Source organism: Glycine soja, chromosome 5, assembly GCF_004193775.1.
Source record: "Glycine soja cultivar W05 chromosome 5, ASM419377v2, whole genome shotgun sequence".
In the NCBI taxonomy this organism is placed as follows: Eukaryota; Viridiplantae; Streptophyta; class Magnoliopsida; order Fabales; family Fabaceae; genus Glycine; species Glycine soja.
Genome location: NC_041006.1, coordinates 121818 through 135052, shown reverse-complemented (window position 1 = coordinate 135052; position 13235 = coordinate 121818). Strand labels below are relative to the sequence as shown.

Here is a 13235-nt window from a genome sequence, read left to right as displayed (position 1 = left end):
TTTGATTAGCATATGTACAAAAGAGTTTTCAGAAAATGGGTTAGGATCTTCTCCATTACTTTCTTTTTATTGCTTCTGTCAACAGTCAACTTCCAACCATTCATACATAGCGGCATTCATCAATTCCGTGTGAAAATTTTATGTGATCCAGCAGAATGATGCACGTGCTGCGTTTATTAATGTAAATACATTGCAGATTTGAAGCAGATAAAGTTTTAGGCACTTCAAAAGTAAAAGAATACGACGTTTACAGCGCGCCTCGTCACGAACGAACATGTGCTGATGTGCATCTTTCTGGCGCATGCCAACAACCATCACACCAGGACAACCAATCCTAGGAAACACACCACTTGGGGGCTGCTCCAGTTTAAGATTCCAATATCTGTTGTAAGAATCTAATTATTTTTCGATAACGAAAAATTCTTAAAATACATTTTTATCCTTTGTATTTTTATAAATGTTTAATTAATTCTTTTATGTATTTAAAATGATTATTTTGAGATAATGATAACTTTTTATTTTGGGATACAAATTTAAATTTTTTTAATTGATTCAAAATATCAAATTTGTTGTATTAAAGTTATGTATATGAAAATTATAAAACCCAATTGATATAAAAAAAAACACATGATGAAAATCACATGAGTATATTGAATCTAATAAACAATTGAAAAATTGAAAATTCCAATATCATATATTTTTTTTATTGCTAGTGAGACTATTTTTTACATAATTTTTATTATGTTTATGACTTTTTATTTCAAACATAAGTTGAATTTTATAATTATCATGTAACCGAATCTAATTAGACAAGTATTATGTCTCAAATTAGTAAAAAAAATAATCAAAATCATGTCTCAAAATCAAAAATCATTATTTCAAAAGGATAGACGCGGTCCTAAGATTTTATGAGCCTAAGACAAATAGGACTCCTTTATATTTGAGTGTTTGAAAACATAAATACATATTATATAAAAATAATAGACACACAATTTTCATTAAAAATGATATGTTTTGTTTCATTTTTTTAAGGATATGTTTTGTTACATTAAATAATTTGTTTCATTTTTTTTAAGGATATGTTTTGTTACACTAAATAATATGTTAGCTTTAATAAATCTAAAAAATGTTTTTCATATTTTTTTATTCAATTTACTATAGTATTATGGTTTTAATGTAATTTTGATCTTTCTATATTTCAAAATTTGAATTTTAGTCTCGTTAAAATAGAAATATTTAATCCTCCAATTTTTTAAATATGATAAAATAATTCAAAATATAAATATAATTTCTTCAAATTTACACATACGAATATTGTCTCTCAATTTAAAATTTCTAAATCCATCACGGCATCACTGCATCTTACCACCGTCCAACTCATGCAATCTCCAAGCATTGGTGAGAATAGTACAGATGAATTAACTTTTTCGATAAATGTTTTTTTACTATGTACAAGTTGAAACAATGTGAACTAACTTCAATGTTTTTCTAATTTTGAAAAGTTAAATTCACCTCGCATGAAAATAATTTTGTGAAAAAACTTGTCTGAAAAACATTATGGGAAACACTCTTTCTTAAAAATGTTAAGGATATTTTAAAATCATACCAAAAGCTACGTAATAAATTACAATAAATGAATAGTTGGATGTGTATATCACACAATGTTTTAGTGTTTTATTTTTCTTAAGATCATTGAAATATCCACATAGTAAAAAAAGTCACGAGACAAGTTCTCAAAATCAATGAAGTAAATTTTGTATCTTCTAACAAAAAAAATTTCATACTCATAATCAAAGAAGGGAATTTCTATTAGCATAATTAAGAAATTCAATCATTTACTGAGTATGTATTGGATCCAGACTCCAGAGGAGGCAGCTAGCAAGGAATAAATTAATTGCAACACCCCTCATCTTGTAGGATTCTTTTACGTGAGAAGGAAAATGTTAGCAATATATTTTTTTAATGAGGAGGAATTGTGTTACTTCAAAAATTATTCTATTTATTTTATAAAAAAAAGGAATTATTTGATTTATTTATATTATTTATTTTTTTGAAATCTAATAGGTATAATATATAATTAATTTTAACCATTAAATTTCAATTTATATTAAAAAAACTATTTATTATTTTGATAAATTTTTTGTAAACCGATAATATAAAGGACCAGATCTTGTACAAAAATCGAAGGAGATCAGCTCATGTGGACTTGGATATCTTTCGTCATGCGAGGGGAAGCTAACAACGTAAAATATAAAAAAACCAGTGAAACATGTAACTGAAGGCTGAAGCATATTCATTAAATTTGTGGCATCTGATTTATCAGACGCCAGAGGCACAAATCCAGTACAAAAATCCCATCACATATTCACACCAACAAGTTGTGTATGTTAACATAATTAAATCTCTTCACCAAAAAAACAGATACAACTGGGCCACACTCACTATCCTCTATATGACTCTATCTTTCCACCCCACCGCAGATGACAGTCCATGCAGAAACCAAAACATCATTTATTTTTCAGTTTTCTTAAGCTTCATAGTGAACTTTAATTGAGTTCTCAACTACTCTCTCCCTCGCTTTAGTTGCCTGCAGCAACCACAAAATACAGTCATTTAATTGAATTTGTGGCAAATAATAACTAGCTAGTGTCTTAAGAATATTATGTTTTCAATGATTTTTTTAGGCTCTCCGATGATCCACATAATAAATATTTTTCATTTTTAGTTCTTTAACTAATACTCTAAGAACACGGGTTAGCATTTGTGATATTTATACAGGTTACGTAATGTAAGGTAAGGAACGAACGAACCTCTTTGTGCCAATCCGTTAGTGCTGTTACAATAGCAAGAATAATGACTTGTGTAAGAGAGCCTGATAGAGTTCCCATCCAAAGGCCCTTGGCTCTTAGTTGCAGATGAAAACCCAATAACAAACCCATTGGAATTCCCACAAGATAATAGGCTCCCAGGTTCACATAGGCCCCTATTTCCTGGAATCCTCCCCCTCTCGCAATCCCTGATAGTGCTCCAATTAGACTATCGGCAGTAACAGACACACACAAGAGTGGAGCCATCTCTGCAACGTAATCGATTACCTCCTTATCATTGCTGTACGCGTATCCTAATACATGTCGGCAACTAATGAAGACACTGCTCACAATAACTGCCTCTGCCACCCCGAGAATCACAACCACTCGAACTGCACCTTTTGCTGTCTTTGGATTCCCTGCCCCCAGTTCATTTGAAACCCGAGTGCTGCAAACATCCATCATCAGATTAAGTGTGTTGGAAGCCCCAAAAAAAGGCAAATTTGGACCAAACCTTTTTTACCTTGCAGAGGCTCCAACAGCATAAGGAATAAAGTAGTGCAATGTGGTTGTGTTAAGGCTGCAAGAAGCGTATGAATGATCAAAAAGTTAATTAGAAGATCACGAGTTATTTCAGCAAGGGTATTCTTAGGGACATTGGTTAAAGAACTAAATGAAGAGTGTGAAAAAGATCATGAACAGTGAAATTTTTCATCTCTCAATAAAAATATTTTTATTTTAATTTCTTAACCAATATCCTTAGCGCACTATTAACTCATGCCTTTAGAGCACAGGTTAACATTTGCCTTTGAGTAATAATAATGGAAAAGAAATTTAATCCACACACCAGACTGACAGAACTGCGGTTTCGAGTTGAGGATTAGGCAAAATCCCCGCAAGTAATGTAAGCACCTCAAAGGACCACCATTCAAAACTATATACATACATAGAAATTAATGTGAAAATGTAATTAATTAATTAATTAGGAGAATTAAAAATGTTATATAAGAAACAAACAAATTTACCAAAACATGAGTCCGGAAGGGATAGCTAATTTCAAGAACTCTGGAATGCTAAGTAAAGCGTTACTAGAAAAGACAATCTTGGTCTTTTGACAAGCCGGAGAGAAGATCATATAAATTGCAAGCCAAACCACATTCAACCAATACGAGACTCCAATGGCTAATGCAGCTCCAATGTGTCTCAGTCCCAACTTAAAAACCAGACCCCAACAAATAGGAACATGCAAACACAGTGCGGTGATTGAGCTGAAAACCATGGGAAAGATCATACTCTGAGTCTGGAAGTAGCGAGTGAGAGCTTGAAGAACAGCATGGCCAAATAGAGCTGGAATAAGGTATATGCAGTACTCACGAGCTGCATGAGAAATTTCAGGGTCTTGACTAAACAGCATGAGTATTTTATCAGTGAATATCCACACCAGAGATATCGGGAGACAAACCAATGTCAGAGTCACAATCGCACACCAAATGTAGTTTCCAAACTTCCTATACTCCTCCGCACCATAGGTTTGCCCACATAAAGTTTCCAATGCACCGGACATTCCCAACTGCAACACAGTACTCATCAGTCAATCAGATTGACTTTGGCATTTCAACAGGGTAGGGTAGCATTAATTAATAATAAATAAATATATGCACACAAAGACTAATATTAATGGCTAAACTAGCCAAAATATTGTTATGTAGAATGAGGGCAATTTTTTAAGTTCTCAACCTTTTCAACTGTTTGTACAGATCCAGTTTCAAAAGAAGGGTTATCAACCAAACTGAACTGTATCAAACACAAATAACCAATGGAATGCTATTTATTTTCTATATTAAAATCCAATCCAGCCCAAAATATGGCTTATTAATTAGTTAACTGGTAAATTTATTAAGAATCAACATAAATGATAACCTTAACTGGATCAAGAGCCCTCTGCCCAAGAATCAGAAAATAGCTTTCCAATAGAATACAAGCTTATATGTTTAAAAGATGCTATAGTTGAATGCAAGCAAAAGCTAAATGGCACCTTTTTAAAGTTCAATGAAAACTGAGAAAAACAAGAAAGGGTAGCAATAGCATATATAGAATGAAAAAGAGAGAAAAAGGAGGAGTTGTATATATTTACAAGGACACTAAATCCGGTGACTTCAGCAAAAGAGGTAGCAATAGCAACTCCAGAGAAGGAGACCAGTATCCCAAGATGTCCCACCATCATCAAAGACACAACTTGTAGAAGGTACTGCGACACCGTGACAGCCACCATTGGAGCCGCCATGGAGCTTACCCTCTTGAACTCTTGGCAAAATGTACTCTCCACCCCATTATTATTCTCTTGCTCGCCACTCTTTCTCAGCACTAGCAGTGGTGCTGCCAACTCTCTGGAGCTTTCCATATTGTCAACACTGGTCAATGTTCATGCCACAATGTGTGTTGTGAAGAGAGGAATATATAGTAAGAGAAAGAGAAAGTGGTGCTTCTTTCTTCTACTTCTACCTCTTTTTACCAAACAATTATTTTGTGGTCAACCCAGCTGCGCTACTGGGAAACGCGCAAATAAACTAATCTTGCTACATGCATTATAGCCTCCTTGTTTATTTATTTCAATTATTTATCTTTTTTTGTGATGTAGATCACATGGCCTTTTTGTTAGAGACAATCGAGTCAGTACAACTATTTTGAACAATAATTTTTTTTCAAATATTTAATATAATTGTATATATCTAATGCTCAAATCCAAAATTATTAAGCTGAAATAATCACACACATTAATTGATTTACTGTTTAGCGGTTATTTCAATTGTTTATCTTATCATGAAACTTCCTTATAATTTTAATATTTTATATTTCTTAAAGATCCATGCGGATGCGGTGTATCACAAGATTGCGCGAGATGGTACTAATGGTAATACAATAATGTAATATAGAAACAGAAGCTGAAAGAATAATGCATATAATAAGAATGCAGCGACTACTTCAGTCTATACCTCTTGGCTCTTAGGAAAAGATAAGAGAATTAGCGAATCGTGACAAATGCAGATACCGTAATGGTTCCATAACGTGCATCAAAAACTTTTCTTTTACTTTTCTTCCACGGTTGGACAGAATGGTGTGAAGGTTGATGTTTTACAATATGTTGATAACACACTTTTCTTTGGAGAAGTATCTTTCAGTAATGTCCTAAAAAAAGGGTATGTTGAAAGGGTTTAAGTTGGTTTGGTAAACTTCTTTAAGAGTGCCTTGGGGGAGTAGGGTCAAAAGGAAACACCTTAGATTCTTTTACTAACATTTTACAGGTTGATGTCTTTGCCATTTGTTTATTTAGGGGTACCAGTAGGGGCTAACCCAAGGAAGATGGGGACTTGGAGATCGATTATGAAGAAGATTGACAGAAAATTGGTAATGTGGAAGAATAAGATTTTATCTTTTGCCAGTAAAGTGTGCCTTATTAATTTTGTATTGTCATCTCTTCCTTTATTCTACTTATCTTTTTTTAGATGCCTATGGGTGTTGTAAAATTGATAAGAAAGAGGCACATAGATTTTTTGCGGGGGTGTGAGGAAGGTAGAAGGAAAATTACTTTGTTAAAGTGGGACAAAATTTGTTGCCCTAAGGAGAAGGGGAGATATCGATGTGAAGAATATTAAGATTTTTAATGATTCTTTACTTGCTAAATGGAGGTGAGATATGGGTGTTTAGGAGGATGGTCATTGGAGGTGGATTTGGTTTGGAGAAGGGGGAGATTTGAGTGGGAGAGAGCCCAAACTCGGTAGCTAGAAATGTTTTAGGGGGGTGATTACTCTTAGAAAAGAAGAGACTAATATGTGGCAGTGGACTGAGAATTCTAATGGGGTATACTAAGTTAGTTTCTTCATATAGGGCTCTGCACAGTTTAATGGTTGGAGGAATGGAAGATAAATTCTTTTATGTCCTTTGGAAGATCAATATCCCAACTAAAGCGATTTTTTTTGTGTGGAGTCTCACGGTTGGTATTCTTCCTACTAGAGATAATAAACTTCGTATAAGGAATATTGCGGGGGGCAAGATGTCTTGTGCGTGTTCTGTGATCAACTTCTAGAGCCTATTGAACAATGTATCTTCTCTTGCTCTTCTTTTCATGCCTTATAGAAACAATGGTTTTCTTGGTTGAATTACCCTTCAATGTTAGCTTGCAATCCAAAGGACCATTTTCTCTAGCATCCGTGTTATGGGCGTTCAATTAGAGATATTAACAGATGACATGTGTTATGGTGTGTTATTTCTTGGTGTATTTGGAACCTCGGGAATAGATGTATCTTCCAAGGGGTTGCTTATGATAAAAAAAATTCTTGTAGACAATTTATCAAAGCGTAATGATCATAAACAACTTGATGTTGGACCGCAAACCGGTCACACTAGGCCTGTTAGAAAGAAGCAGCCATTAGTATGGCTGAAGCATTATGTTTGACTCAAGTAGTTGTTAAACTATTTTTTTTATCTATGTCTTTCATTGTCTATTAGACCTTTTTATATTTGGGCTTGTATTTTGTAATTCCCAATCCTAGTATATCATCTCTTACGTGAGAGACTAGGGTAAGCAAAAATTGAATGTTGCCGTTTCCATTATGTCTTTTCTCTAAGATCTTTATGGTTTTTCCCTTGCAATTATTTTTCTTAGTTTAATCAGTAGCATATTCTACCAAATTGGTGCTTCCATCTACCTTTTTCAATGCCTCCCCGCTCAAGTAAGGATGTTGATGATCCATTCAAGTTTGTCCAGGAAACGTTGGCTATGATATAGTCCTAAATGGCTACTCAAGATGCTCGCCAACAGGTGTTGGAACAGAACATGGATTCCAAGCATGACACTCTCACGTCCATCATGTCCACACTTCAGTAGAAGATTACTTCTATTTCCATTCCATTTTCCAATTTGCCTTCATCCCCTAACCCTATCCTTACGTCCCAACCGAACACCCTTAGCATACTCATTTCCACCAACCTTATTATACACACCCAACCTATATCTCATCCAATGGTCATCCCACACACCATCCAACCTATTACCTATTTAGTAGGCATTCCACAAACTATGGGTTTATCCCTACCATGGGAATGCCTCAAACCCTTGGTTTCCAACCTATTTTTGGTATGCCCCATATCCCAGACATAAGTTTAACTACAGATGTCATTCCCACCTAATCATCTCAGCCTTGCCTCAACCCAACCCCTTTCATCATTTTTTCCTTTCCCTCATCCACCCTCGTTGATTACATCCTAACACTAACCTTATTTTTCCGAACTTTAATTTTATTTTTTTTCCCCACCCTCCTCAAACAATACATCATATGTTTGTCCCCCTAAAAATGTAGTTGGTTGTTTTTTATGGATCTAAACCGCTAGATTGGTTGTTACAGACAAATCAATTTTTCTCTCTTTATCAGGTTTTGTTAGACCAACGATTTTATATGGCCTCATTCTACATAAAGAGAGATTCACTTAGCTAGTTCAAATGGATGCATCATAATGCCCAATTTGTTGACTGTGCCTCTTTTATGAGGGCCTTAAAGGTCTGTTTTGGGTCATCTTCTAATGAAAATCATCATGCAACTTTGTTTAAGTTGAGACAATATGGAACTATTGGTGATTATCAAGCCAATTTTGAAAACAAAATGCAATCAAATCGTGGGTCAGCCTCAAGATGTCATTTTAAATTATTTTATTTCAGGACTTCTCTATGAAATCAGATGTTAATTAGCTATACAGAAACCTTCATCCATTTCCCAAGCAATTAGCTTAACTAAATTAATTGAGGCTAAGATCAAAGACTCAAAGCCTAAATCCACTAGATCCTTCCTAAATGCCAACTGAACCTTAACTCTTGTTAATCCTTCAACTTTCATCCCAAACTAAACCCCTAAACACTTATCCATCCAATCTTCCCATTAAATATGTAAACTCCACTCAAGCCGAAGATCGAAAAGCTTTGGGCTTATTGAAAAAAAAAATTATGGCCATAAATGCAACAACCAAAATTGTTTCCTCTTCTTGGTAATTGAGGATGAGCTTAAAACACCTATCAAGGAATCAAAGTCCCCTAACCCAATTATTAAACAACAAACTCTAACCATTTCCACCTATCCATCCAAGCTCTTATAGGTTCACCTTCCCATCAAACCTTACAATTTCAAGGGATTATTGGCCAATTACTAGTTATTCTTCTAATTGATTTTGGAAGCTCTTACAATATTATCCAACCTAGACTTACCTAACACCTTTAATTGGAAACATTACCCACCCCTCCTTTTTTCGATTATGGTTGGAAATGGTGAACACATACAATGTCAAGGTTTCTATCCTAAAGTTTTAATTCATATACAAGCTTCAATTTTATCTATTCCCTTCTACTTTCTACCCATTGAGGGTGTTGATGTGGCGTTAGGGATTGAATGGTTGCAAACCTTAGGTCTTATCACAACAGATTTTTCTATACCTAGTATATCTTTTACTCTTGACAATACTCCATTCATACTTCAAGGAGACCCTCCAAAACTTCCCTTCCCTACTACCTATCAATAATTTTGCCATCTATTGCACAATGATAACATTGCTTCCCTTCACCTACTCTCCTTTCAAACCACCAACCTTTCCCCCACAAAACCCAATCCTGAACCACCTTTAAATAGCCCAAATTCCCTAATACACTCCCTTCCTCACGAAATACAACAACTTTTATTAACCTAATCCAATGTTTTTAACACTCCACAAGGACTACCACATTCCCATCCCTATGATCATCACATTCCTCTCTTACCTAATACTACCCTTGTCAATGTCAAACCTTATCGTTACCCTTATTCTCAAAAAGAGGCCACAACCACAATCATCAATGACATACTCCAAGATGGTATTACTCAACCCACTACCAATCCATTTTCTTCACCAGTTCTATTAGTTAAAAAAATGGCTCTTGACATTTTATGTGGATTATAGAGCCCTTAATGTTGTTACGGTTAAAGACCAATTTCTTATCCCTATCATTGATGAACTACTCGATAAGTTAGGTGTTGCTATTGTTTTTACTAGGATTGATTTATGCTCGGGTTACCATCAAATTAGAGTTGTACCTCAAGACACTCACAAAATTGCTTTTTGCATAGTTAATGGACATTATGAATTCCTTGTGATGCCTTTTGGCTTAACTACTGCGCCCTCTGCCTTTCAGTCGAGCATGAATGATTTATTACGATCTTACCTGCATTAGTTTGCTATTGTTTTCTTTGATGACATTTTAATTTATATTCCTGATTTTTCTAGTCACTTAGAACACTTGCATGTAAATTTTCAAATACTTTCTAATCATTAATATGTTGCTAAGTTACCTAAGTGCGTTTTTGTTGTATCTACTGTGCATTATTTGGGCCACATGATTTCTTCTTGTGGAGTGGCCCATAATTCAGAGAAAGTTCAAGCTATTCTAGATTGGTCGAAGTCACGTTCTTTCACGGTGTTACACGGTTTTTTCGGCTTATTTGATTTTTATAGAAAGTTTGTATGTCACTATATCACTCTCGTTGCTCCTCTCACCGATATTTTAGGTTCCACTAATTTTTCTTGGAGTATAGAGGCAACACATGCCTTTACAACATTAAAAAAACAAATGACTTCACTCCCAATCCTTGTTCTGCCAAATTTTTTCGAGCTCTTTGTCTTAGAAACAGATGCTTCTACAATGGTCGTTGGAGTGGTTTTATCTTAGAAAGGGCACCCCTTTGCTTTCTTTAGTAAAAAAAATGGGTCCCCACCTTTTAGATTTCTTTGTCTACATTTAGGAGATGTATGCCATTTCTGAATCTGTAAAAAAATGGCATCAATATTTGTTGGGAAGACACTTTCATATATATACTGATCAGAAAAGCTTAAACACTTTACTTTCCCAAACCATTCAAACACTGAAACAATAGAAGTGGATTTGTAAGTTACATAGATTTCAGCTTGAAATTTTTTATAGACCTGAGAAAATGAATGTTGTTGTTGATGCTCTCTCCCACAAGTTTACTACTGACACACCCATTTTTGTGTCCATTTCCTTTCTAGTGCCAAAAATCCTCACCACATTACAACATTACTATGCAAAGCACATAGATGGAAAAGAATGGGTTAAAAAATGTGCTACAAAGGAGACCATGAAAGAGTTTTTCAGATTCAACAATGGGTTTTTATATTTTAAGGACAAGTTGTTTATACCTAACTATGTTGATTTAAGGACCACCTTCCTCACAAAGTTCCATTATACTCCCCTTGCTGGTCACTCTAATCTTAAGCCCACTCTAGATTGCCTAGCTACTTCCTTTCACTGGCCCAGGTTATCTCATGACACCAAAAACTTTACCAAGGCTACTCGATCTACTAAAGAGCAAGTGCCTCCCAATAAAGAAACAGGGGTTATTACAATCTCTATCAATATGGAAGGAGTTGAGTATGGATTTTATTACTCGCTTGCTGAGTTGATTTGACCATAGTGTCATTTGGGTGATTGTTGACAGGTTTCACCAAATATGCTAATTTTTTTGGCATTGCCCACCAAGTTCATTACTCTAGCCATTGCAACTCATTTTTAAGTGGAAATATGTCGTTTGCATGGCTTGCCAAAGTCCATTATTTTTTACAAGGATCTACTCTTCCTAAGCACATTGTGGAAGGAATTGTTCAAATTAAAATGGGACCACATTAAAGTATAGTATGACATATCACCCGAAAACAGATGGTGAAATAAAGGTTCTTAACAAAAGTTTGCAGTTTTACCTTCATTGTTTTTGCTGGAGATCGTCCTCGACAGTGGTACAAGTTCCTGCATATGACAGAGTTTTGGTAGAACACAACCTTTCGCTCTGCCATCCAAATGACTCTGTTTCAAGCTTTGTATGGTTAACCTCCCATGAAATTCCTTGATTACATTCCTAGTTCTTCGTCCGTAGGAACATAGTGGGTCAAACAAATAAACATCGCATGGACTGTACCTATTCTATATACAACTAGGTCTGGTTGAAGCTCCATAACTATCGCCAACACACTATTTCACATCGCCCTTCTAAAAAACTTGCTCACTATTTTTTCGGTCCCTTTTGTGTTCTTTGATGATTAAGCGCTTCGGCTTATGAGCTCTAGCTCCTAAAAACATTTTGTGTTCACCCAATGTTTCATGTTTCTCTCCTACGACCCTTTCGTGACATTCCTCCACCATATACTCTACACCCTCTTCCTTCTCAGTTGGTCCGCTCTTTGACCCATGGCTCTGGTTCTCTAGCTTCTGGTGAGAACTCAGACGTGAACCCCCCTTGGACCTAACTCTGTTTACTTCGAAGTCTCTCCCCATTTCTAATAACTTAAACTCAAAAGTGAATGGGTTGGGAAGTTAGACTCCCCATCCCTTAACTCAAGTTACCCCTCTGACGTAACCTTTTCCATGTTTTATTCCCCACTGTCTTGATCATCACATTTCCTAATCCCACCCCAATTCTCCACCCTCTGATTTGAACTTAGTTGGCACCCACCAAGAGAGTTACGTTGAGATTCCCTAACGGTCACTATCAACCTATCTTCTCGAGGACTTTTCCTCTTCCCCGCCTAACCCTTCATTAATTACTCAACACCAAACACAACCCTTTCCCCAAGTTCAACTCCCATTGTCCAATCTTCCCCCTATCAAGGGTCGAGACCATTCCTTCCCTTTCCACTTCACCAATTTGTGCCTTTGCTTCTCATTGGCCTTTCTTTGTGGACCCCACACCTTCCCACTTTGAGGACAAAGTTGCTTTTGGAGATGGCGGTATTGATTTTTGACCATAAATGGGCCACATTAATCCTATTAGAAAAAAACAACCATTAGTATGGCTAAAGCATTATGTTGGGCTCAAGTAGTTGTTAGCTATTTTTTTATGTCTTTTATTGTCTACTAGACCTTTTTATATTTGGGCTTTTATTTTGTAATTCCCAACCCTAGTATATCATCTCTTATATGAGAGACTAGAGTAAACCTAAATTGAATGTTGAAATTTTCATTATGTCTCTTCTCTAAGTTCTTTATAATTTTTTCCATGCAATTATTTTTCTTAGTTTAATCAAGTAGTAGATTTTATCAAAACTTCTCATTTTTTTAATTTCTTTCTTCTTGTAATATTACATTACTTTTACCATTCATATATACCTTTCTCTCTAATTAGTAATTAGGTGCATATTAAGATTTTTTTTTCCTACATCATTTGCATAGGATGCAACCTTTCTTTATTTTGCAATTTAGTTAAAAAAAATAAAAGTATTTAAATCTAAAACAATTTAGTTTAAAATCAATTAGGTAAACATTCCACCAAGTATATTAAAGTAGTTAATGTAATTATTATAAATGTCAATAAACATGACAATTAATGCACCCTAATTAAATTC

The 13235-nt window shown here is 35.0% G+C and overlaps 1 protein-coding gene across 1 annotated transcript; it reads right to left on the bottom strand.

The window, feature by feature from the left end:
• Positions 1-2270: 2270 nt before the first annotated feature.
• Positions 2271-5290, bottom strand: LOC114411631 (protein DETOXIFICATION 14-like). Its single transcript, XM_028375258.1, has 6 exons — positions 4942-5290; positions 3833-4377; positions 3655-3741; positions 3331-3387; positions 2811-3255; positions 2271-2587 (listed from the first exon to the last, which is right to left on the bottom strand). The coding sequence occupies exons 1-6, from the start codon at positions 5206-5208 to the stop codon at positions 2528-2530; spliced, it is 1461 nt and encodes a 486-aa protein (XP_028231059.1). The 5' UTR covers positions 5209-5290; the 3' UTR covers positions 2271-2527.
• Positions 5291-13235: the final 7945 nt, after the last annotated feature.